This window comes from Tubulanus polymorphus, chromosome 3, assembly GCF_964204645.1.
Source record: "Tubulanus polymorphus chromosome 3, tnTubPoly1.2, whole genome shotgun sequence".
NCBI lineage: Eukaryota > Metazoa > Nemertea > Palaeonemertea > Tubulaniformes > Tubulanidae > Tubulanus > Tubulanus polymorphus.
Window position 1 is genome coordinate 9,800,007 of NC_134027.1, and position 26,010 is coordinate 9,826,016.

Genomic DNA, 26,010 nt, shown 5'->3' on the forward strand with positions numbered 1-26,010 from the left:
AAATTATCCACGGATAGCGGCGAAAGAGCGTCGATTGACATACCCGATTTCAAACAGTGCCAGTAACGAATGAAAACACGGATGTGTAAATCACAGCGTTATTTTAACGTTACTGTCCTTACAAATTTGAAGTAAGTAACGGTTTTATCGATTAAACCTAGCCCTATAGTTTCCAGATCACGCAAGAATTTGAGATTTCGATAAGATAAGATACCGGTACATCTTTATTCGTCTCCATGATTTTAAAAGTAGTATAAGGTCTTACAATTACATGATTCATACAGATTGATTATTGAGAAGGTTTGATGAAAGTTGCGCAGCACGCTCGCCATCTTATGCCAGAATGCAACACTAAGTGGACCTGAATGACCAATAGCTATATGTATCCCAAAGTTATTTTCCCACAAATTTGAACCAAGGCATGATAACTTTTCATAATTTGAAATATGTTGCTTGCGGCGCAGTTAGGCTAAAAGTATTTGGGCCGAATAACCAGGTGACATCTTGATTGAAACATTCCCAGGACAGTAGCCAACTGGGCAAATGACCTCCGGGTTCTAGAGTGTCCCGCGGAATCGGAGACCTGGTGAAATATATCTACATATACAGCCATACAAAACTATATTTACAAAATGGCTCAAATTCATTTTCAAAAAGAACATCATTGTAAAATTTTAGAGTTCAATAGATTTCTATTGTATTGTATATTTTATTTCATCTTTAAACCTCCCAGGTTTTCAAATTTGTAATTCTTTCCGTTTCTAAGCGAGTTTCTAAATTAATCAAGATTCAGCTAAGTTGTTGAATTTGTAACCGACGAAGCAACAGTCCATAAATCCCCGGAGAGGACAGTGTAGCGATCAATCATCGTGAATCACTAGTCTCGGGGACAGCTAGGCTATTCATCCCGCGGGAGTACCGTAAGCATCCTTTGTATCGGTAGTTCCAGACGAACCACATTTCCAAAAGGAAGTTTTTTGAAGTGTGGATAATATATAAGTCCTGAAATATCTGCGAGCGTGAAAACTAAACCGTCCAGTTTAATACCTAAATATCAATCAAATCTGGACGCTAGTTATGGATTTATAAACAGTTGCAGATAAACTATATGATAATCGTTTCAATCGCGTCGAGGAGCATGGACTCGTAAACGAGTCCATCGTGGGACATTGCTCCAAATAACCATTATTGAGTCACGAACATTATGATTAAATTGGCTGAAGATGGTATCATCAGTTACGAGAGACTAATGAGAAATCAATGATTGACAGAGCTTTGCTTTGTGGAACACGATGAAACCAACCTCGTCTAATAAAAAAAGATTTACGCTTTTATAGTACAAATAACAAGTTTCCTGCATTTTCAGATAAGTATTATTTGAACAAACGATTCTTTTGAGAAATATTCAAGGACGGTACATTTTGTATGTATCATTTTTAAGAACACACTTAATTATTGCTCAGATTTCTAGGATTTCCTGGGTATACTGTTCCCCTCAGGGGCCCACAGCCAATTTTGCTTTTAGTATATCCAGCCATATATATTGTAAAAATATTGTAGAAATAATGATTCCTTGTAAATTTTATATGTGGCAAATAAATATATTATTAGATATAGCTTTAAATTTTCCATGGAACATCTCCTTGGTAGAAAATAAGTCTCAGTAAGACAATGTCCGGTTTTGCACCAGGCCGCAGAGTCGATTTAGTAGTCCACTACTATTTTGTAGCCGTTTCGTGCCTCAGTAAGAAAATCTACAGTCAGTCCGTTATAATGCCACTATTGGGACTAATGGAAAACATAAAGTTGCCAATAGCAAGAGATATGGCATAAACTAATGGCATTATAACGAATGGCATTTTCACATCTGCATTTTCATTGAATTTGAGTCAGATTGAGTGAATTGAAAAATGTTGGTGTTAAGCGAGCAGTGGCATTAAAAAGGATGGCATTACAACATGACTTTGATTGTTTATATTTGAAGTCATTTTCTTTCACTTTTCAGTACTTCGACCGTGTTTGGGATCGCCTGCATCGATGACCCGTGAAATGAACGAAAAATATTCTGAATTCTGCATATCACTTTCAGGGCGGACTTAGATATTATACGCGGGATTAACGGTCAGAAGGAAAATCAAACGCGTGCCGAGATTAAATCCGGCCGGAATATATAATCCGTGGTTTAAAGCCACAAGTTGAAGATTAATTAAGAAATGATGACGTGTCGTCATCGGTCAGAATGAATATGTCCCGGTCCAAACGACATTATATGAGTCAGCATCATCAACATCTTCGTCTAGCTTATCATACTGAGGTTAAATGATGCGTGTGCAATCTCAGTAACGTAATTTCCTGCTGTTGCACAGAAAATTCCGATGATTGCGGCCTAAATTTCAGAATTTGTTCCGCATAAGGTATCATTTCATAAAAGGATTGGAATTCATGACACATCTGCGCAAACGAGACTCCGGCGTGTTGCAGGCCCGTAGCCAGCCATGTCTTGGTGAGGGGGTTTCAGGGCCCTATCTCGAGGGGGTACCAAGTTGTATGGGCACCCACTATTATGGGGGAGGGCACTTTCTATGTCAAATCACGGCAAACAAGGGCGCTTCACATCAAACTTGTGGTTTTCGAGGGGCACGCTACGCCATATCATGCCAACTTTTACGTAAAATCCATGGATTAAGGGGCATCTCAAATGGGCACTGACAAAGCTCGACGGTATTCCAAAACCTTCGGAACCCCTTCCCCTGGATCCACCACTTGGTTTTATGGACATAGAACGTTTTGTAAGGACCCACGCAAATGTCGGGTCCTGGGAATACTCGCGCAGATTTTTGAAAATTACACGCAAAGAGGAAAAATTTCATGACTTCGTCTGCGTGCCAGCATATTTGGGGTGAAAATATTGCTTCTTTTTCTTTCAATTTGGCCTCAAATCAAGTAAATTCGGAGGCAAGTTTGCAGGCATGTCCATATTTTGGCCTACTGTTGTTGATCGCGCAGTAACGACCGATGTCAAAAGGACGGTCAAACAACAACAGTAATCCAAGTACGTGATATCAAACAATTGACACCTTTAGTCGTTTGGCGGACGAGTGGCGTGAACAATCACGACTTTAAATTGAAACGCCGTTCCTGTAACCGCGCAACACGAAGACAATAGAACCTTGGGTTATCATAATCGTATTAAATCGTCAATTGGAAATTATATAAATTCATAATGCCCTCGACATCATACACTAGATAGGGGGTTGGGCAGCGATAATCATAATTTCCTGATTAGTGAAAGGCAATTTATTTTTCCTTTTACACCGAAAATGTTAAGGCGATTATCGCGCTTTGATGTATCGAGTCGCACCATTTCAGAAGCGCGTGATATCCACAAATACATCACCGATTTTGAGAACCCCTCTGGTGGTCGGTGTCAGGTAGGTGTTGGATTAGACACCGGCGGAAGAGGGGGGGGTCCTTAAATCCGCATAAGATGATTGATGTATCTGGCGTCGAAGTAGAAGAGCCGCACTCAAACGTGAAGAATTATTGATACGAACCAATAATGTACAAATTCAAAAACAAATTTTATTATTCAAAAATTCAAAATCAAAAACAGTGGACACGACGTTTCGAAATGTTAGTAGAGATCATCGTCAGATTCAATATATTCAATTCAATAGGTTACACTCAACAACTGACGATTTTAGACCAATTCAAGACTGAGTGACACAATGTACTACTGGCCTAATAACTAGATTGACAATACCAGCGTCCACATCACAACCGCAATTATACAGAATCATTCATTTATAGTACCGGTTTTATTGAACAAACATCACATAATATTACGACACAATTTATTCAACAGCCAGAATACAAATATTTAACATTCATCTGAAAATCTTGTAGTATGTTGATATTGTATGTATAACGCTCTACCGATAACTACTGGACCATCATGTGATGCCCATCGGCAGTAACAGGTAAAAATCCCCAATGAATATTCTACCAGGTAAAATCCCCCGAATTCAGGTTTTGCTTATTAGTGGAACCCCGTTACAACGAACTTCACAGGACCGGAAAATATATTCGTTATAACCAATAGTTTCGTTATATCCAATATGAAATTAATTAATTCTCTTACTTGGGACTAAATTCTATTTTTGTTATATTCGATGAATCGTTGTATCCAAGATCGTTATAACGAGGTTTCACTGTAGCAATTAATATAGTTTAGAAGTCCTTTCAAATTTTGAATTTTGAAATACGTTGGGGTCAACTGAGTTTTCACATAAATAGGTAAAAAACATGATAAACTTTCCGCGATTAAAAAGTATAAGAGGTAACATTTGACGAAGATGAGCTTATGGCCCTTTTTCAACTTCAAATTCGTATAGTACACGCTGTATATGCATTCGCAGTACACAACATGTGAAGGAAACATTTCTTCCAGGAGGACGGATTGAATTTCGTAGAAATTCAACACTATTCTGACGAATGCAATAAGATTAGCCAAACATCGGTGATTGTACGCAATTCTGCGGAAAAGAATTGGAAACTCTTGTGGTAAATAAACAGCACAATACCTACATTAAAAACGTTTTTATATTCCCGACTCTATTCATCGCGAGTGAACAGTCAGAATAAAATTCACGGTTATAAAAGAGGCATGTAGTATATATGTAATTATGCAATGCTTCGAAACTAACGTTAAGCTTTTGCTGAAAATTTGATTACATTTTGAGCTAAAATGCCAAAAGTCACGTCAACAATCAAAACATTATTGTTCATTGCTGATGACTTTTACAGTAACAGTAGAAGTCCTTTATAATGCCACCATAGAGACCAGTGAAAATCATGGCATTATAACGAATTTGGTGTAGCAAAGAATGGTATTTTCATTGAATTTCAGTTAGATTGGGCAAATTTTTTTTTTGGAAAAATGTTGGCGCTATCAGAGAGCAGTGGCATTCTAAAAAGGATGGCGTCATAACAAACTTTGACTGTATTTCCAAATAAAAATGATCCACAAGTGGCAAGGCAACATTCACCGAGTGTGCCCGGCTCGTGTTTACATTTCTTCATTTAACAGGTCATTTTTTCTTTTTTTTCTAATTTTAAAGCAAAATCTTTCAAGACACAAATATTGTAACAAAAATACCTAACCCTTACAATCATGAGAAAAGAGTATCTCATTTAAGAATATTCATGTGATGATCCGGAAAAATGCTACCTGAAAAAATGTCCTTCGACAATGAAATGCTACAGTTTATTCTTAGGCAGTTTATTCGAGAATCAACTTGAATTTTCTTGAATTTTCTCTTTCCTAGTGGCATTTTCATCAGTGGTCTTTACCCATCAGTGCAGTGAACCATCAGTATTCCAAAGGACACGTAATCCATCTTAAACATTGGGATTTCCTCTCCGTACACACAGCGCCGCGTCCAGTTGGACGCATCCATTTATTGTTGGCATTTGAATCTTGAAATCTACAATGATACGAAATTCGAATTAAAACTCTTGTAACAGGCACAATAACGACGATGATAACGCGAATTCAAAGCGAATAAAGGTAATTTGTAGCAGATCTAATGAAGTGAAGTGTGAATAGTCGACGTTGACAATGATTAACAATTCATATAAAATATCGCGCGTAAGAATAGAAGCTTGGGACCTAGACATATGTTCGCATGCATATAAATATTATTATTGATCCTCGAATGAATGTGGATTTTCTTTATAATTTTCGCTAATATGATGATGTCCTTCCGCCCATAGGAATCACACGAAAATATATCTGATTATTATAGCATCGCAGCTATTATACGCCGTCGGCTAATCTACCTCAAATCGACGATGAACTGATTGACAAGCTATGCAGCATTGAGCAAATATAGATGAGGCGGTTTGTCACAGGTTGGAAATAAGGCCGACGCCGAAGTAGGATAAGTGGTTCGGATGGTCTTTTCAAGCGGACGTAAAGGGCGAGACCGACGCTCGTTCAGTGACCGAGCGAGGACGATACCGGAATAGCCGAACGCCGTCGGAATGGTCTTCGAGACGATAGAACGCGCTGTGAAGTAGAAATCAGCAACGCACGAAGTGGGTGGAAAACCAAAACTTGTGAGATAGCGACATATGCAATAGACTTGGCGTGAGAGCCCTTCGATGTAATAGCCACAGGCCCTTCAACAACATCGAGAGAGACCGAAACAGTAACTCCCCGTTTCTTTCTGCGGCAACAAGTGGTTGCCATGGGTGATGCATGAGTCATCTGCCATGGTGCGCGAGAGAGAGTTCGGGTTCCCGCATCAGATTTATTGCTTTTACAAGTCAAAGATTGACTCACTCGCACAGTAGTGGCTAAAATAGATAATGGGTCTCTACTGAGATAGAGAAATTGATTGAACGAAAATTGCACGATGCCTTTGCACGATGGTGGACGATGCCCTGGGGGCGGATCTAGTTTTTGGGAATAGGGGGCCACACACGTGCAGTACTGGGTAACTACTTACACGCACCTGAGGCCCGTGATGAAAGTTCTGAAAAATGTGATGCATTTCAGTGCATTCCGAGCGCCTTCCTGGTTGAAATTAGGAACGAAATATGCTCAAAATTTCTCCATCCTTTCACCATGATTCTTTTTGGAGACAATTCCAGGTTCTCCTGACCAAAAAATGGGAAGCGTGCTCACCGCAACACCCTGGATCCGCCCCTGATGCCTTTAGGTTCCAATTCCTGAAAGGTATGATCAGTCCCCAGCCCCCCATTCCGGTAACAGTGAGGACACTGACTGAACAATCTATAGACCAAATATGGGAGTTAAGTTTATATTTGACGATTTGGCCCGTAATTGGCACGGACCAAGCAGGAGTCAAATTTGACCTGTACCTAGTCAGTGCATTCATATGTAAGCCACTCAATTGACTAAATGATGCTTAAACTAAGTGAAGTGAGCCACTTCCGGAACCAGTTAGAATTCACAAGCAATGATTTGACCAGTGCTAAAATTTGGCTCGGACCTGGTCCAACAGCTTTGGTCGGGCGAAATAGGCACAGGCCCATTTGGCACCAGTGTACTTTTGGCAACAGGGTCAGATTTGGCACAGGCCAAAAAAGCTAAGTACGACTGCGACATGTCCAAATTCTTTCATATATCACTAGTTATTTATGGAGCCAAAATGAAATCCGTGTAATGTCTGCATAACTAAAATTACTCCCCTCGGAATGGAGGTAGTTTTTCACACATCATGTCTAAAGGTAGAATATTTGATTTCACAGTTTAATATTGAATATTTGTTCTATTTTCGCTGAGTGCAGACTGTCGGGCCATTCAGTGTTTATCGTGACAACATCGGACTGCACTTTAGGCCGAAATATTGAGCAAAAGTAAATTTTCGACACGACAAAACCGATAATACCGGGTAAATATGAACGCCGGACAGGCAATAAAGAGCCCTAAGTAGTCAGACAATAGCGGTAGGCAGGGCCCGAAGAATGAGTTTTCTCTTTTAAGAGTTGGTACATTAAAAGTGTATCTTCAGCCCATCACAGACAAATAAAAGCGTTTTAACAGAGAAAACAGACTAACAATTTTTAAAACACTTAAAAAGGCGCTGACAATTAGAATATTTTCGACGACCACTGAACACTCGAGAGTGAGAATTCCTGCGCGACTACGTAGCGTTTTATTTTCTAGCGTTACGAATGAGCGATTTTGTACAGTTTTAGGTCACGCAAACGGAAGATTAATTTCTTCGCCATGTCCACTTCGTGCCTGGTGACAATAGGAACGCTGTGGGGATCACAATGGGACCGTGGGTCCGCAGGTGTACGGTAACATTAGATCTAAAGATAATGTATTTAAACATTGTCAGTAAGTTGATTGTGTCGAATATTCTGAGTATTCGTAAATCACAATATGCCTATAGAAAAATCTGAATAGCTACCAGAATTAAGATTATCTTAGTGTAAACACTAGGCCAGAGTGATTATCATGACGTTTCTTTTCGACAAGCCCAAAAAAAACTAAATTTGCCAGTGGTAATTGTGATGATATAAATAAGTATCATCTATATAAGTCTGTATCAATAAAATATGATAAAAACAATGGTATTTCAAAGTGAGCGTTTAGATAAACGCAGCTCTCATTTGGACATTTAGAAATTGTCTATAGGTCCAAGCCTAGGGCTATGAGTAAAATCATGGAATCAGAGTCCATGGTAAAACCTCGTTTAAGTTTTACCTCCCTGATAAAAACTAAGCCCACTACCTTTGACCTCTTTTAGGCTAGAACTGAGCCTAAAGCTAAGGTTCAGGAAATGAATATTATGCCCTTTAAATATTGTGATCCTGATTTGAAATGCAAAAGGAAAAATCGGATAATTCTTTTTTGATGAAAAGAAAAAAACAATGACTTCATTTAAGTCGGCCTGAAAGCGCAGTCCTAGGGGGGAAATGTTGAAAATTGTTGTTTCGCTAAAAAATAGACAGCAATGTGCAGAGACATTTGATTGGCTGAACCATAGAAAGATTGACAACGAATCGTAATAGTGGAAAACTCAAGTATGAGTTAAATTTAAGGGATACTATTTCTCCTCATCCCATTCAGAATGTGACCACCCACAAGGTGACTTTTTGAATAAAACCTTTTACCGATAACTACACGACTTTGGTCAATACCTAAGATACAAAAACTACCCTTGTCAGCTCATCACTGTTAGGTTGTATGAATGTGAATGTACGTAAATTTTACTCCCCCTGCGTATTGGTTTCGATAAGAAAATATCTTCCATCATCCTCACGTTGATTATGATAATTTGCCACAGGCAAAGTGGTTTACCTTTCTAGTATCCTGAAGAACGTACTTAGATAGATTTCAAACGATAATTTCCTCCGTTTCTTTGAATAGGATTGAAATTCAAACTTCGAAAACATCTCTGTAACTATAAATTGCTGTAGGCGATGTTATAACAGCCACGGACCAACCATATCAGAGAAGATGCCCAAAACTACAAGAAAACAATCTAACTAGTAAAGCACGGCTGAAAAACTGAACTGGGGATATTTTTACTCAGGGTAATATCTGGTGGGGGATTTTACTTTGTTAGGTCCACTTCATATATATACTCATTCTGAAGACACAATATAATCACTTCCTGATGAGTTGACCATATATTTTTCTTGATTTATATATCTTTCTTCCCTAAAGCTGGGGGCGCATACTAGGGCCAATCTATTCACACTACATCCCGCGATTACAGATTTCACACTGAAATTAGTGAATTCATAATGCGGCTGCTCTGCTGCACGCGATCTCCACTTGCAATCCGTCACTTTTGAAAATTGCGATTGATCAAAACATGTTTGATTTTCACATTGCACGACGCAATTTTCGCCGGGAACCACTTGAAATTGAGCCAATCACTGGAAAGCTTTAAATCATGTGATCAGGTGAATGTCTAAACGCTGAATGAACTACGTTTTAGAATTTTAGCAGCTTATGAAACTGGATTTTTTCTAAATGAAAATGAATATATGTGCAACAATTTAGTTAAGATGGCACATGAAAAAATTCAGGAATGAGACGCAAGATCCTGTAATTTCACAATTTTTCACACAGGGCCATTTGCCACTTTTTTTCATATTTCTTCCCACCAAAAACAGGATTTTTCACATTATTTTCATACCAAAAACGGAATTTTTCACATTTTCTAATGAAGGAGATTTATCAAAAAGACAAAACGGGAACTACCTTTTCCTTTGAATAAGTCAAAACCAGCTGGCTGTTTTCGACAAAATTAGGATCAGTGAATGATGCACGTTGTATGGAGACAAATTTGAAAAAAATGTTCAACACTTGACCCGGGAAATAAATGACGTACGCAATACAGAGAAGTCATTTCACTATTCAAACAAGCAACGACAACAACGTGTACTATTGACAAAGATATAACCATTTGAAGATTTCCACTAGAAAACGCTCATTTTCAGCCGGCAACTTGGTTAACAGTCATCGAAATGCGCGGGGCACCTGCGACGTTTCCAGGCATTCCTATTGTCTCACTCAAACTCTCAACAGCAACCGGTGAGGCACTTCATCGCTCGTATAAGAGTCACTGAGATATACATATACATATATAATTATGGGTGTCACGTATAGGCATAGACGAATCGTGATCCTTTCAAAAAATCCTTTCAAATCCTTTCAAATGAACATCTAAAAAACACTTGTAATCGTTCAATTTGGTCGCAGATTTTCCCGAAATTTCAATTTGCGTCGAATTCTGCATAAACGGCCCTCGACAAAGTCTTTGTTGCTGTATTTCCCTGTAATGTCGTCGTGTTATAGGTTTTTCATAGCAAGGCACTCATTGTCTCTCTCCACCCACGAGTAAATGGGTACCTGGTCTGATGGATGATTCCTAAACGACTAGCAGCTGCTCGGATGTTACTTCTCCCCAGGGAGAGATGACGGATAAAAGGTTAGAGTGATAGGCTTTAATTCCAACTTAACTGAAAGTGCGTTGAACATTGTATCACAGTGGATATTAAATCAACTTACTATCAAATTAAAAGACTGGGTCTCCAAAAGACTGGGTCTCCAATGATCTGGCAACTGGTTCACCTACAATTTTGGTGGACGATGTGGTGATGGTTAGAAATTCTGTTACATCATTACTTTGCTTTATCACACATACGTTCGTAATCGACCTTAATCAACAGCAAGTGACGATAAATCATATCGAAAAAAAACCGAGACGCAATTTCTGAAGATCCGAGCCGGGCCAAAAATATTTTCTCTCCCCACCCGTACGACTATATGAATCATTATCAAGCGATGGCAAATATCTCTTTTTAGATAGCTGAACAGACGCTCGGCATCACCTGAAAAAATTCATACACAGCCCGTCAGTGTGAATTAGTACATCTACATGTAACGCGCTAATGGGATGGCTGTAACACGTAGTTACACACATGTTACATTTGTAACGCAGCTGTAATTTACATGATACATTTGGACAACATTCACAGCTAGGGTGTGAGGTCGGGTAACACATCTGGAAAGCTGTCTGCGTTTTTAAATCGACCAAATAGCATTTTCATGTACTGATTCATTGCGCCGAAGAGCGGGGAATCACATCCTCAGGCGGTCAGTAAGAGATTCCGGATAATAAGTGTCGCAGTCCGGGCGGCAACAAAATATCCCTGCAAACCGCCATCCTCAATTGCCAGGGTTTGATTGCCTCATGCTGAAGCTTACTTACGCCCACACAAACCCTGGCCATAGACCCTCAATGATCTATTACACGGCCCAAGATGTTTTGGGTGGACACATTGCGACAGCGGCCACTGTCTATATATATCAAGCCAATCAGATGCATAGTTGGATAACTTATATGGACCAGCAACTACTAAGTTGCATAGTTGTTCTTCGATTTGATCCCTGAAGAGTTCTCTTAGTGACATCCTCGCTTGCCAGGGTTTGATTGCCTCCAGCCGAAGTTCTCGCCGACACAAACCCTGTCTGCAAACCCTTCATTGGTTTATAACATTGCCCCAAGATGTACAAGGAGTATAGTTTTGTGGCCGCTTAGCAGCAACCTGTTCACCCGAGACATCTTGGCAATGTAACAGATTAACGGAGGGTGCAGCCAGGGTTTAGGTTGGCATGTGAGTTTCAGTGGGAGGCAAGAGACAATGATACCCTGGCAAGTAAGGCTGGCAAACCCCCTGCAACAGGCATTAGCTGGTTGACGGCAGGACCTCGATCAACGCTCAAATGATAAATGACCCCTGGATGCGCTGCTGATTTAAGTCAACAGATCATTACATTTTTAGCGGAAGCTGAAAGTAACAATAACATCTTTCATGATCAACTCGAGAGATCAATCGATATAACCTTGCGCTCTGCTCCCTTCAACAATTCATCAGTTTCTATCGACGGACCGGATTGGATCCAAGAAAAAAGGAGCTAATGAATATATGTACCCCGTGACAGATATGGGACAGTCATATGGTTGCAAACAGTTGAGACTGTTTCCAGTCTTGATGAACATCACAGCGGCGATGGAACCGTAATGATTGCAGCGGCAAAAGCCGCGGCAATAATTTACTGGATGACGTTTTCTTTTTCTTTCTACACGACCACGCTTTTGACGAAATTGAAGTAAATTCAATGCGGCCATCAAATAAATACATTTCATCCTGCAGACATAGCGAAACTTTGAAAAGAAACAACCCACAGAAATATGTATGTATATATATATATATAAATACATTTGACTGGATAGCCAATATATGAAAGTTCCAGCTTTTTGCTTAAATGTTTGTTCTGGGCGCAGGCCTATTTTCTCGCCGATATAACTAGCCCGATGCCGTATCCCTGCATATAGTGTTACCGCATGCGACTGTTTATGGAAACCCTAGCCCCCTAATTGTACTTGATATACGCATTGCATATTTCTCATGTATTTTTTATCCCGCCGCTATAGAATCATTCCGTGTATAACCGATATGAAGAATATATGTACCAGGCCGCATATCTCAATAACTTACAAGGAATGTAGCTCATAATTCAGGTCTGTACAAGACTAGTTTATATTCAGTAAGTACCGGTAAGGAAGATTTCTCTTCTTTATAATTCATTTGGAATCAATAGCCGATCGGAGAAGCATTGACCAAGATAGAGGGTAACTCGGCAATCAGATGGATTCATAATTTCTTATACGCTACTCAGACCGTGGACTCCTTCCTTATTTCTCCGTATTACCTTTAACCCAGGGGTAAACTCAATTGAAAATGAATTAAGTTAGCCCTAGGGTTTAAGGCAATACCAGTCTATGAAACCAGGCCCAGGACTAGTGTCCAAATGTTTGGCCACTTGTGAAACGTTTGAGAGGAGAGTTTACCAAAACCAGGGCACATCGCAGGCCTGCACCCGGCGGCCACTTGGTACATCCCAAAAGGGCATTTCGACGTTAAAAAAGGCAATATTACCTGTACTTCTGCACTGGAATGTACCAATTAACTTTGTTGACAAAATTAAAAAGTGCACTAAAAAATATTTGATGGATTTTAACGAGTCTCACAAGTCCCCCTGGCTTTCCCCTGCATGATGGGCAATAGGCAATTTTTGGGTATCAAAAGCGATGACTTGGAAGAAAATCTGTGGCCATATTTGTTCAAATTCAAGAATAAAGACGAATCAGTTGCAAGCGAATGAAAAACGATTCGTCATCAGTTTCACCGTTCATTTCACAGGGGCAGAGCTTTTCGAGAAAAAAGAGTCCAAACCCGAGTTTTCTCAGTACGTTTTTTGATGTCGCATCACCTCAAGCAGCCAACACGGTTAGCCCGGCGAACTAGGTATCGATTTCATCGTTTTAGTAAACTATCTCCGGAGCGGCAACTGTTCCTTTTCAACTAACTTTCAACAACATGAGAGAGAGAGCTGAAAACTCGTTAAAAGCATTCGAAGTTAAAAACTCCCCGGCGCAAAAGGTGCGAATATTTATCATCATCGTTATTCGACAAATAAAAATTCGCTGAACTCGGCCTGCAAAGAAAACCCCGGGTAAATTTATCGGCGGGGCGGGTGTAAATTTGCTGTCGAAGCCAGAACTTGTTAGGTTGCGGTGTGTTTAGATGTTTCCTGTCAGATGGCCAGGTGTTTAAGTCAGTATTAGGGGGAAACCTACAACGCTGGGTGGGTATAACTGATGGCACAATAGAATCAAACAAATAAACAATTTGTTCCATTCTACGCCAACTTTCTCTCCTTCTCCCTTTCGCTCTGTCTTTCCCACTTTGCGATGCATTAACGCAATAACGGAAAGCCATTTGTCATAGTTCATCAGAAATGTTACGAGTTATTTCTCAAACACAATAAACTGTCTAAACAACCATCTCCGTTAAAGGCTTTCTGTGAAAAGAAAAACATTACGCTGAACCGGAACCGCAATAGTAAAAAGAATTCATCAGGACTCCTGGAAAAAGCATAACATCTTTTACGTAATAAGACATTTTCGTGAAAAAAAAGCTTAAATCAATAATGGGTTTGAATGAAACAGCTCGCAAAGTATAAGCCGATAACAGTTTTTCTGCGACATAAAAAGTTGTATTACATAGTTCAATTTCAACTTGACTAACAGTAAGACCCAATCGCTAGATATATCGCTTAGCGGGAGGATGATGTCTTCCTAACCAATTTGCCTGTGAATGTCCTTCGTTTCCGCAGGTCAGAAATGAAAACGGGTTGACTTTTTATCACTAGAGCAAGGCGGGTCTGAGGGGATGGTGCAGGGGGTGAGCACCCCTTAAAAATGTCAAGCTGCCCTGAAATTTCACGGGAAAATGATATATTAAACTGACACCTAAAAACGTTTTAATTCGTTAACTTGTCCTCTGTATTTCCAATGGAAAATAAGTTACGTTTTCTGATGAGCTTTCTTTCAGGGGGCCCTTTTCATCATATGATACGCCCTATTTTTGGCGTGAGCCTCTCTCTGAATCAGACTCTAGATCCACCCCTATAGAGGGCAGCTAGCAACTTTTCCTACCTATAACCAACGTATACGACTGAGTCAAAATTCCTATTTCGGTTAGTAACAAACCAGCTATTGAAAACAAACTCGAAAACAATGCAGGGCCAACTGCGTACGACTGTTGTATGAATCATTGTAACTGCACGTATGGACGTGACTTCATGAATGCTGCACCGGAGTGGACAGTATTTACTCGTTTCGATCTCTATAACAACCGGCGCAATGTGTGTGGCCCTAAACAATGACACACCGGGCATATCTGTCAAAATATTGACTTATATCGAACAATGAGCATAAAACGTGTTATATTATAATCTATCATGATTTCGAATGAAATGCTTCACTAATCAATTTGAACGGGCTAATTGAAGTTTAATTCTCGGCCTCGTCGCTAACAGCAACTACCTACACAAAATGCCTTACCCTTACACCATACCCCTATCATTTTTTCTGGTTGTCCAGTTTATCTTGAGTCAGAAAATTGACTTGAATCTGAAGGCTAGGGTAATATTGTAGTTGCATTACATGACAAATGAACAGGGACTACTTCATTCAAATCGGGTATATCAGGGGCGGATCTGGGCCTTCTGACTCGGGCGGGGATAAACCTCCCGAGACTGGGCATGTACCCCCAAAAGAAAGCTCATCGGAAAACATTAACTCATTTTTGGAAATACAGAGGACAAGCTTATGAATTAAAACTTTTTTAGATATTAGTTAAATACTTTTTTATTTTCCCGTGAAATTCAAGGGCAACTTGAGACATTTTTAGGGGGGATGCGCTACCCCTGCACCCTCCCCTTGGATCTTCCCCTGTATATCCTGCATTCGAAATCCTACATTTTCATTTACACCAAAAATCTGTGTTGAGGGAATTCAGGCAGTATTAAACCATGGAAAAAAGAAGCGTGAACTTGTGACCGAGCCCATATGCGCAACTCAAGGGTCACCCTGCTTCAGTATAAGTAAACATCGAACAGTCAGTCTCTCGATGGTGTCCTTTGTCATTTCATCAGGTCGTTTTGTACCCATGCGTAGGATGCTAATTCTTTCGTGGTGTTTTATGCACTATCAATAATAGTGAGAAACTGTGCATTTTGGGAATCTCTGTTGTCCAAACATCTAGCTATATCACTGAGCTATCCGACTTCACAAAATGCCTTGGAATATGTTCGCTGTTAAACTTTTAGTTAACCGATCATGTTCAATCAGTTAAAATGATGTAATTCAAATGATAAAATCTTGCCATATACTACTATGTTGAGCGTGTGATTGTTTAGGTCAAGCAAAAACCTTACTGACCTCATACGGCTACTCCTAAAACTGATGTATACCAAAACGTATTGTCCATATTTGGGGATTTCTTGCTCCAGTTTCATGAAGGGGTTTAACTAAAAAAATAGCGGGATTATACCGAATTACATGATCTCACGGGTCAGACTTATGCGTAAAACTATGGTACTGTCCTGCCTCCTGCCGGGTTTTGACGTGACATGCACGTTGTTTTCCCTGACTTAATCCACTACGAATACAATCAATTAACACAGTCAAATACATGTACAACCAGGGAGGTGGTACAACATAGACGGAAACTGTTTGGTTTTACACTGGATCTAGCAATTAGCTTTTCTATCTACTAAATTCCCTGACTATTCCCCGACTATTCCAGGAAGGTGACCATCTTCCCTGCTTAAAAACTAAGCGGTCAACTCATGTACTGAAAGTAAATGATATTCGCATGAAAATTTTTCAGTTCAGTAAGGCCTATAGCCGCATTCGATTTTGAAAGATATGAAGAAAAAATTTGATTCGTGCCACTCTATGGGTATGCACGTACTTCCCTGGTGAAACTTTTTATTCAAACTGAAGTATACATTCATAAAGAGTAAATATAAGGTGCAGGTGTCAGGTGTGCATGAGCAATCGGTGGTATTTGAGTTTGTGTTGTGGCTCTATAGTTCACGTCACGTATTACCGAGTTTATTGCCTTTACCCGATGACGACAAACTGAAATTTCATTGGCCTATATAATAACCATATATGGCATACATGCGATATGCAAATTCGAGCGTGAACGTTTTCGAAAAATAAATCGGCGCACCGGTTTTCAAAATGGTACTTCGAGTAAATAAGGATAAACAAGTGGGTCCTTATGACCTCCTAAAAAGCGCCCTTCAGTAACACCACGTCCTCGATGACTATTTACTTCGTTGATGAAATGTTGAATAGTTCTTAGATTTTTATGTATAGTTGAGTTTTTCTCTGCCCGAATTTGAGTGAAAACTGATGAAATGAAAAACATAATTGAATTTCAATTAGAAAATCATAGAAATAAAAACAATCTATCTCTGAATCCAAAAATTTGAATTAAAATTACTTGCAAGTTTATCGACGCCTTGAAAAATAACACATATTGCTGAATATTGTCGACATAAATAATACAAATTACATGGAATTAAGGATCAATGAAGTTATTTTGGATTTGTATCGATGATTGGCAACCAGTTTAGCCCTATATATTGATGACGTAGATCCTCTCAAAAATAATTATCAAGATTTATCTAATGTAAAATACGAGTTATGAATTATATTTAATGATAAAATAAGCACCAGAATTTGCAATTCTAATTGTTATTTTGAAAAGCCAATATCGATTATGTAGTGCACATTGACGCACAGAACCTCTTAAATACCACGTAGGGCCTACTAGGCATCGATGTATATGAACATCAACGTAACAGTCTTTACGGCGTCGAAAAATTCTAAAACGACTAAGAACGAAATGACATTTCGAACTTCCTCCGAAAGCATCATCGTAATCGGATTGTTTCTCTACGTTTCACAGTAGATTATCGTCTGACAATCTAAATTTAACCGAAGTTTAAAAATAAACGCGACAACGACACGGATACGCGAAAACACTGTTCGAATAACATACACGTAACGGAATTCAAATTAAATAGCGGACATTTCAGCTATTAACACCCTGGGCGAAAGAACATTTCATTTAGACACGCGCCGAGATTGAGAAACGGCTACTGTGTATTTGTCTTATACGACTAATTGGCCATTTCGAATGACGAGAGTTTCTCTGCGCCCGATGTTTTCTTACGGATATTCTACCTTCGGTGCTCGCTGCTAGCTTCGACTAGAATTTCTTCTTTCACAAACAAAACACAGTATCAGATGTGGCGGACCAAAAAAATATCATACCGTACCATATCCACTTTAACTTTACCGGCGCTTTCAAAATTTTGATGGTAAAAACTAATCTACGGAAGTAATTATTATTTTCGAGCCGTCCGATGTTTTCTATCGTTCGCTTCTAGACTGAATTAAAAGGAAAGACGAAAAAAAGTACGGAATTAAATTTCTTTCTTTTCGCGATTGAGTAGCTGAGGGATGATTGAAATCGCATTACACATGTTCAATATTTGTCGCCGTCTGAATTAGTGGAGTATTCAAGTGTCGTCTATAGAAAAGGGCGCATCCAATACAAAAGTTCATTTCAACCATTGATGAAACACGATGTCTGTGTTGTTACATTATGTAGACAATCCCACACTAATATAACAAAAGATGAAGTCCGAAAAGTTTCCTTCAAGTTTATAATTTACTGATTCAACATTTCGACTTTAACCTAATGGTCATTCTAGGAATACTGAGTTAACAAAATTATGAGATAGCTATATGCCAAGAACAACAAAACTTTTCGGACATCATCTTTTGTTACATTTGCGTGGGATTTTCTATACAAGAGTTCATTTCAGTCGGAAAACCGAAGGAATATCAATGATAAAAAAAAACAATAATTATTATGTATCTATTTCAGCCAAAAGGAAAGGCTAGGAGAGAAAAAAGAAAATGAAAAAAAAATCTAAATTCACGTGGAAAGAACCTATTTACAATCTGAATAATTTAAGGATATTGATCCTAAGTGCACAACTCTTGTGGACTAACTTAATAGTAGGATAGTAATTGATGAGGTCTTTTATCTCATTTAGTAACAAATTCAACTGGTTTCGTGTACATATTTTCCATTTCTGGCGAATTCCTATAAATCTCTCCATCTGTAAACTACTGAAAGCGCATTCGGCAACATTTCAACAAAACCGCTCAGAAGCGGAGAAGCAAGAGAGAGAGAGAGAGAGAGAGAGAGAGAGAGAGAGAGCGAATAAAACCAGTCGAATAATTAAGACATCACTCGACGCGAGTACGTAAGAGGTGAAAATGAGCGAACAACTGTTCACCAGCGCGATATATTCGACCAATTTGTCAGAATTCATGTATCTTTAACTACGCTTCGCGTAACAATCGACGAAGCAATGATTCCGCCCACCCGCAAAACCGTTAGCACAGAACTGCCGCTTCCGACATTCCCTAAACCTCGTCAATAACATACATCATTACCACTTGTTATAACTTGTAATCAACATCATCCGTAGAGAATATTTGGCGCCTATTTTTTTTGTTTCGGCAAATCGCCCGAAAAATCGGCCAAAGCGATCGACTGGAACCACTTTTAAATGAAAAATATCTTTTAAAACCTTCTTCCACTCTGATGAATTTTCTTTAATTCTCATTATACAATATACCGACGTTTATGAAATTCATATTTCACGGTTCTACTAGTTCAAAATGTGAACACAAGATGGCAGTACCTCACGTGCCAATACTAATATATATATTTTGTTACGTTTTCATTCTCTAAATTTTAATCACTTCAGTGTTGTTTTGTAAATATTTGTATATACACGTGTAATAGTTTTCCTCCATATACCATGGAAATGGTTGGAGTGTAAATAAAATCGTAATCGTAATCGTAATCAATAGAGCGCTGAGCCAGTTGATACGAATATTCGGCGAAGTGTGTCTAATCAAACTCAATTATTGTTCTAGTATGGAATCAGGGCTGGATCCAGATGGAAGCACAGGGAGAAAATGCAATTTTTACGTGCCCTTTTGAAAATACAATGGCAATACTAGCATCTTTTTCCACCGGCAACTAATAATCAGCAGTCCATAACGCAACATTTAGCTTATATTCTCTTAAATGTCCCTCAAGTTCCCAGAAATTGTATGAAAATGCACTGAAATTTCCAAATTTTTCAGTCCTTTTTCTGACTGCATGGAATGATACTTGCCGATTTTCGGTATGCCCTTTTCATTTCTTTGTGCTTCTGTCAAAGTCTGGGATTTCATTCTATCATCATTACTAGTAAACCTACCTGGTTATTTGGAGATGTCAGCGTTCATCTGATTTCTCAGAGTGACAAGTTCCGGTTTCGCATTCCGGCTGCCTTCCAGTTAAACGCAGACGATTTCTCGCAAACCAATCGTAGGCAATTTCCGATAAATGCGATATACCAGGTAGCCGGGTTACTGCCAATAGCCAACCCAACCCTACAGCAGCATACATCGTCCTAAATGCAGCCACGCGCGTTTCAACCTAGAATTTAAAAAGATTCCTAGATATGAGTGAAAAGAGTACCTACCCCATAGACATGATATGAGTAAATTTAGGCCTACAAGTACCAGTTTTTCACCGGGAAAACTGTAGAATTTTGCATGTTGAAATAATTTGGTCCACAAACAATCATTTTCATACCTGTCCAAATTTATTAATGACGGTCATCTGTTTCATAGCTTCATCTCGGGATATACCGCAGTGAGCAGATGCACAATAATCTTCGTGCGTAATATCTACGAATTCGACATTGTTCTTTTTCTTGTCCAAATACTTCAGCACAGAGATTTCTTTTAAACAAATCGGACAGCCTCCGTCGTACAAAACCTTCAACGAATCAAGAGAATCCAGTTAAATTATAGCAGAGAACGTAGGGGTACCCTGTGAGATCGTTTGGTATTTACACTACATCGAAGCTAAAAAACTGTAGGAAACGTATATTTGAACAGATCTGGTTAACACTTCATATCGGACATATAACAATCATAAGGGTAAGGGTTAGTCTGAATACCAGACGTTGTTACGATCTCCGAGAAACAACGGCTGGATACTAGACTAGGTAAGGGCGAGAGAAGGATTAGGGTTAGTTTTAGTGCTATCTATTATAAATAGTTTTTTAAGATTCAGATTGTAAGATTGTAACGAGCCACGGTGGTCAAGTGGGGAGACGCAAAAACTTTTTGTGTCAGGCCCCTGTGAGTATCTCTAATAAAAGATCTTCATTCATAAAAATTGAATTGAATTATTATTATGTAAATCTCATTATTCGTACTAATTATGGCACCTTGATTGGAGAATTCGTTTTACTGTGCTGTAGCCGATACTGTGTGATTCTTGACCAGTTACATATTACAACACGAGAAGTTGTCACTCTTCCCAATAATAATAATGCCGGCGTAATTATTTTTCTCTGCATCTTTGAACGGTCAAATTCAACAAAATAACATTGAATTGAAATTAAATGTGGAGAACGCAGACGGCGCCACGTGACGGACGTTAAAACGTCGTTTTTTATAATGGCCGCTGCTGCAACTGGCACTGTCTCTTTCGGCTTCTCGAAGAAAGCCACCAATCATCAGAAATTAATTGCGAAAGATCGCACCGATGAAGTCGCTGAACTTGAGACCGATTACGTGACGTCTTTAGAAGGGAAACAAGTAGTTAGGTAAATGAGAGATCTCTGATAATTAATGATAAAATGCCTGCTGAACTGGTGTGCCGAATTGGGACTCACTCAATGGATGATTTGAAAACGGCTACTGATGATCTATTATATGCTTATTTTTTGTTAAAGCACCAAACCTGTGGAGAAGAAAAAAGAAGACTATGTGATTCCTATGATAGAGACCAATCGTTGGAGAGTGCTGAAGAGAAAGCCAGATGACGATGAAGTAGAGACGAACCCACCATCTGCCACGCCTGATGCAGATGGAGAAAAGAGAGAAAAGAGTAAAACGGCAACTGCTGAAACTGCACACAATAATGGAGATATCGACTCAATAGCTGTGAAAGAGTTGATAGCAGGTAGCCTAAGCAACATGACAACCATATTTAAGGCCATTCCTTGTAGCAAACATATTCTATTCTATCAGATGGGGTTTTATATTTCATAAATCTGTATTGATCTTTATTATATCCACTTAAAAAAAAGATATCCATTCCATATGAATTCCTCAGTAAAATTGTTGAAAAATGGGCGGGGGAAAATTGTCCTGATAACTTCTGGTGTGAATCTTATGAATGATAACTGATTGGTTTCTAAATAAGTTTGTTTGCATAGTATAAACTAACTAGCCTATTAGCTAACTAGATTATTTCTTTACCATTTAAGATGCGGCCAGACAAAACGACATTTGGGAAAATGTCGGCAAAATCGACAAAGACTTGAAGATACCAATTTTGATGCAGAATCGAGTTCCGGATGGTTTTGAAACGGATGATAAACTTGACGTGTCACTGCGGCCCGATGAGGTAGGTTACTTTGAAATACGGTTGGTCATCTTTCAACAAAAGGAATCTAAGACTTAATTGTTTTAATAATTAAACTATTTGTTTTATATGACAGCCCGAAGAAGCTGACTATGAAGCCATACCCATCGAGCATTTTGGCGTCGCCATGTTAAGAGGAATGGGTTGGAAAGATGGCGAAGGCATTGGTAAAAATAAAAAGTATGCATTGTTTCAACAACTTACTGTTGCTGTTTATTAGTGATAGATTAAAACAAACATAAATGCTTTGCAGAAATTTGACTATGTATCTTTCTATTTGCAGAGTCATAGCGCCTGTCAACGCCGTTCTTCGGCCGAAGGGACTCGGACTCGGCGCCTCTGCAGCCGTACTGAACGAAAGTAGGAAGAAAAACAACAAACACAACAACAAATCGTCGAAAGAGGATGAAGAGTTGAAACTGTGTAAAGGGGCCTACTGTTTAATAGGAAGCGGTAAACACACTGACTTATATGGACAAGTAAGCGATTCTCAAAAATAGGAAACAGTCTTCTATGACCCTGATTTGGTTGTTATTCTGTGATAGGAAGGTCCAATTTTTTTATCATTATTATATATCTTATGGATTATAATTTTAGAAACTGTGGATACGGATGAGAAATAGGTCGATACTTTTCCGTAAAGCTGGATAATAAGTTCAAATTCATCTTATTCATTGTAAAATTAAAATTGTAAATGAAAAATAGGGAACTACAATAATGGAAAAAGAGCGAAAAAGAATATCTATAAATGACAAATATATACAAACAATAGTGATATTTATCAAGTCCATGATGTATAGATTTTGCGATATTTAAGAAAATTGGTTTATTAGGATCAATGAAGGCCATGCGATGAAGGCAATGAAGTATCCGGGTTTAAATTAATGATACAATTCTTAGGTTATCTTGAAGTTTACAGTATAGAAGAAAATGAGGTTTCCGACTGTCGCCAATAACTTTACAGCGAGGGCAGATTGATTGCGCAATTTCACGTCTCGTTATACTTGTTTCAGGTTGAAGGAATCGACGAAGACAACGCCAGAGTTGTAGTGAAACTAACCATTAGTGGTCAATCGGCGACGCTGTCACAACACTCGATTAAACTCGTTGACAAACATGAATATCAAAAATACTCGAAATATATCAGTGAGTACTAACAAACTTGCCTATCTCTTCTATATTTCCACGGGCCGGTTTAGGGGGTGGTCTCGGGGTCCACCATCAAGGTTGCCCTTTTCGCCAAGACGTAGGATCGTTAAAACCTTTTAATTTGACACTCATCCTCTCGGAAGTTGCAACCTATCAGACATATTTCTTTGAATATATCTAAAACCGATTGTAACCGATCTAATAAAGGCCTTTGATTTGGCTGCTTCTTCGGAGAAATGCCTTTTCTGTTCTTCTGGACCCCGGCCTTCCAATTTTCCTAAATCTGCTCCTGTATTACAAGCAGCTTTAGCTCAATTCCTTAAATCGCAATGATTTGTTTACGATTTGTTTCCGATGCAGATAAAGGAAAAGCTGATAAGTATAAAGAAAAGCAACAAGAGAAACTGAGAATGAGCGACGATGAAAAACGAGATAGAAATACTAAAAGTTATAGCGAGTCGGGTTCGGAGAGCGACTCTTCCGAGAAACATCGGCGAAAACAGAGTAAAAAGAAACGAAAGCACAAACATAAGGATGACGACCGGCATAGACACGAAGATCGAAAAAAAGAAAGTCGGAAACGGAAATACGAAGAGGAGGAGCATATCAGGTGAGTTTTGAAAAAGCTACAACAGATACATGACTATAGCAAAAGTCATCCTTGAAAATAGTAAAGAACAGCATGATTGATTTCAGGCTCATCAGGTATAATGTATGAAATAACCTATGTACAGAAGGGCATGTAGTTGAGTTTTGAAAACCCTGATTAAATCTCAAGTTTCCAATTGTTGTTCCTCATTCGAACATCAATTTCTTGTCTATCAAATTGCGGCTTCATGCAAGCTATGTCCTTTACTGGAAACAATGAAAAAATGTATGACCAAATAATTGATAGGTGTTAAGTTTTTGAAATATCCGATGTCGTTTTCTGCGTCGGCGATTTCTGATCATATCAATGCTGGATAGTATAGAACGTATTCTATTTCAATTTCTAAATTCTAATTCGTTTCTTGTTTCAGTGAATCAAAGAAGACTCCAAAATCGTCGCCAGATTCAAAATTATGGGTTCAGTCACAGCTACGTGTTCGTATTATAGATAAATATTATAAAAAAGGAAAATATTATAATGCCAAGGTAACTAAACAATACAGAACCGAGTTCCACTGAAATGAGTGATAATTCAACTCTAAAGAGTTTTGTGTAATTGACAAAGAGTTATATTTGTAACTCACTGCTGTGGAACTTGATGTGTCAAAAGTTGAACTCATTTTCAATCAATCAACCTACGAGTCGAATCAAACCCAGAATGATGGAACTGGTTCCAGATTCATTCATTATGGTACAATCTCTCGGAATATGTTGTGGGTATTGTTCATTACAGGTAGAAGTTGTCGATGTTATAGACAAGAACAACTGTATATGTAAATACGAAGGTAAATTGTTAGAAGGTAAGAATCTCATTTAGGACTCGATAATGCAGTAAGATATAGATAGAAAATTTATATGATGCAATCAACTACGCTTACATTGCAAGATAAAAATATAGGATTTATCGTTGAAAGATACTTATTATTCTGATCAAATGAAATGTACAATATTTCTACATATAAACAATCACGATATAAGGGTTGTTGACTATAACTCTAAATTAGCAAATATTTCACGTGCCATATATGTGTATGAATTTTACTGATGTTTGAGTTCTTATTTGTCTATTGTTTATTTACTCGTAGAATTACCTCAATCATCACTGGAAACAGTAGTACCGAAATCTCATCCCAGTCACGTTAAAATCGTTCACGGGTCGTATTGTGGACAGGTAAACAATTTTCAAAGTGTTAGTTGTAAATGCAATGTATTCTAAATCCTAAATGTCAGATGATGTTTGTTCGATAAAAGGAAGTTTAGTATTAGTAAATTAAGAACCATAATTCCGAGAAACTTGAAATTATGTATTATGCATAGCACATTATCTATGACAGTCTACATTATTTTTCAAAACGTTGTTGTTTGAAATAAAAGAATTTAACACGTTCGCTGCCAACTTGATAATATGATGCTGCCACCAATTGTCGCAATGGATAAACTGATAGGTTGGCAAATTGATCGATGTGCATTGAGAAAAAAGCTGAGTTCACATTGCCAGCCAATCGGGAACTGTCATTCCTGTGTGCCTAGTGCGAACATCTAACCGTAGATCAACTACGAATATATTGGTAGTGGCACTGGTGACAGAACCGGCTGCGAACGTGTTTAAGCTTTCAGCCTTGAGAAATAACTCGACGTCAATTGTCAGGATTTAAGTTTGCGATACACATGCTTACGATAGACTGCAAAATCACAATTTACAATTACGTATTTTCTTTTTCAGCTCGGTGAAATAATCGAACGCGATAAAGGCAAGGAAACTTGTACGGTACAGTTGTTGAGCAATCGGGATAAAGCATTGACGCTGCATTTAGACAATATATGTGAATATTTAGGCGATATAGACACTTTGATGGATTACTGAATCATTGGAGGAACTTAATTGTGGATCTGCTGATCTACCGCATTAGAAGCAGAAAATGTAGAAATTAGTCCAAAATAATTATGAATAAATCGGTGTTATTTACAATACAGCAATGTTTCTGTACATCATGTATTTTGATATCTCGTGTAAACTATTGTGAATAATTTATATATTTTGTAAAAAGAAAAAAGTATTTTATGATCGAAATTAAGGGTAGTTTTTGTCACTGGGTCCGATTATTAATGGATTTACTGAATTTCTATCGCGTCGTATCTGGTGTAGATATAGTCTGAATACCAGTAGTTGTTACCGGTTCCCTACAAGTTGTTTGAGTTGTTTGGGGAACAACG

General features: G+C 38.5%; 2 protein-coding genes across 2 annotated transcripts; one reads left to right on the top strand and one right to left on the bottom strand.

Annotated features, from left to right (window-relative positions):
- Positions 1–3,615: 3,615 nt before the first annotated feature.
- Positions 3,616–20,936, bottom strand: LOC141901742 (uncharacterized). Its single transcript, XM_074789182.1, has 4 exons — positions 20,795–20,936; positions 20,152–20,337; positions 19,772–19,992; positions 3,616–5,486 (listed from the first exon to the last, which is right to left on the bottom strand). Exons 1-3 carry the CDS (start codon positions 20,924–20,926, stop codon positions 19,789–19,791), a joined length of 522 nt encoding a protein of 173 aa, XP_074645283.1. The 5' UTR covers positions 20,927–20,936; the 3' UTR covers positions 3,616–5,486; positions 19,772–19,788.
- An 86-nt stretch (positions 20,937–21,022) lies between these two features.
- Positions 21,023–25,853, top strand: LOC141901952 (G-patch domain and KOW motifs-containing protein-like). Its single transcript, XM_074789556.1, has 11 exons — positions 21,023–21,175; positions 21,305–21,534; positions 21,842–21,981; positions 22,076–22,179; positions 22,283–22,478; positions 23,013–23,145; positions 23,509–23,758; positions 24,168–24,282; positions 24,530–24,596; positions 24,882–24,967; positions 25,520–25,853. Exons 1-11 carry the CDS (start codon positions 21,027–21,029, stop codon positions 25,658–25,660), a joined length of 1,611 nt encoding a protein of 536 aa, XP_074645657.1. The 5' UTR covers positions 21,023–21,026; the 3' UTR covers positions 25,661–25,853.
- The last annotated feature ends 157 nt before the right edge of the window (positions 25,854–26,010 follow it).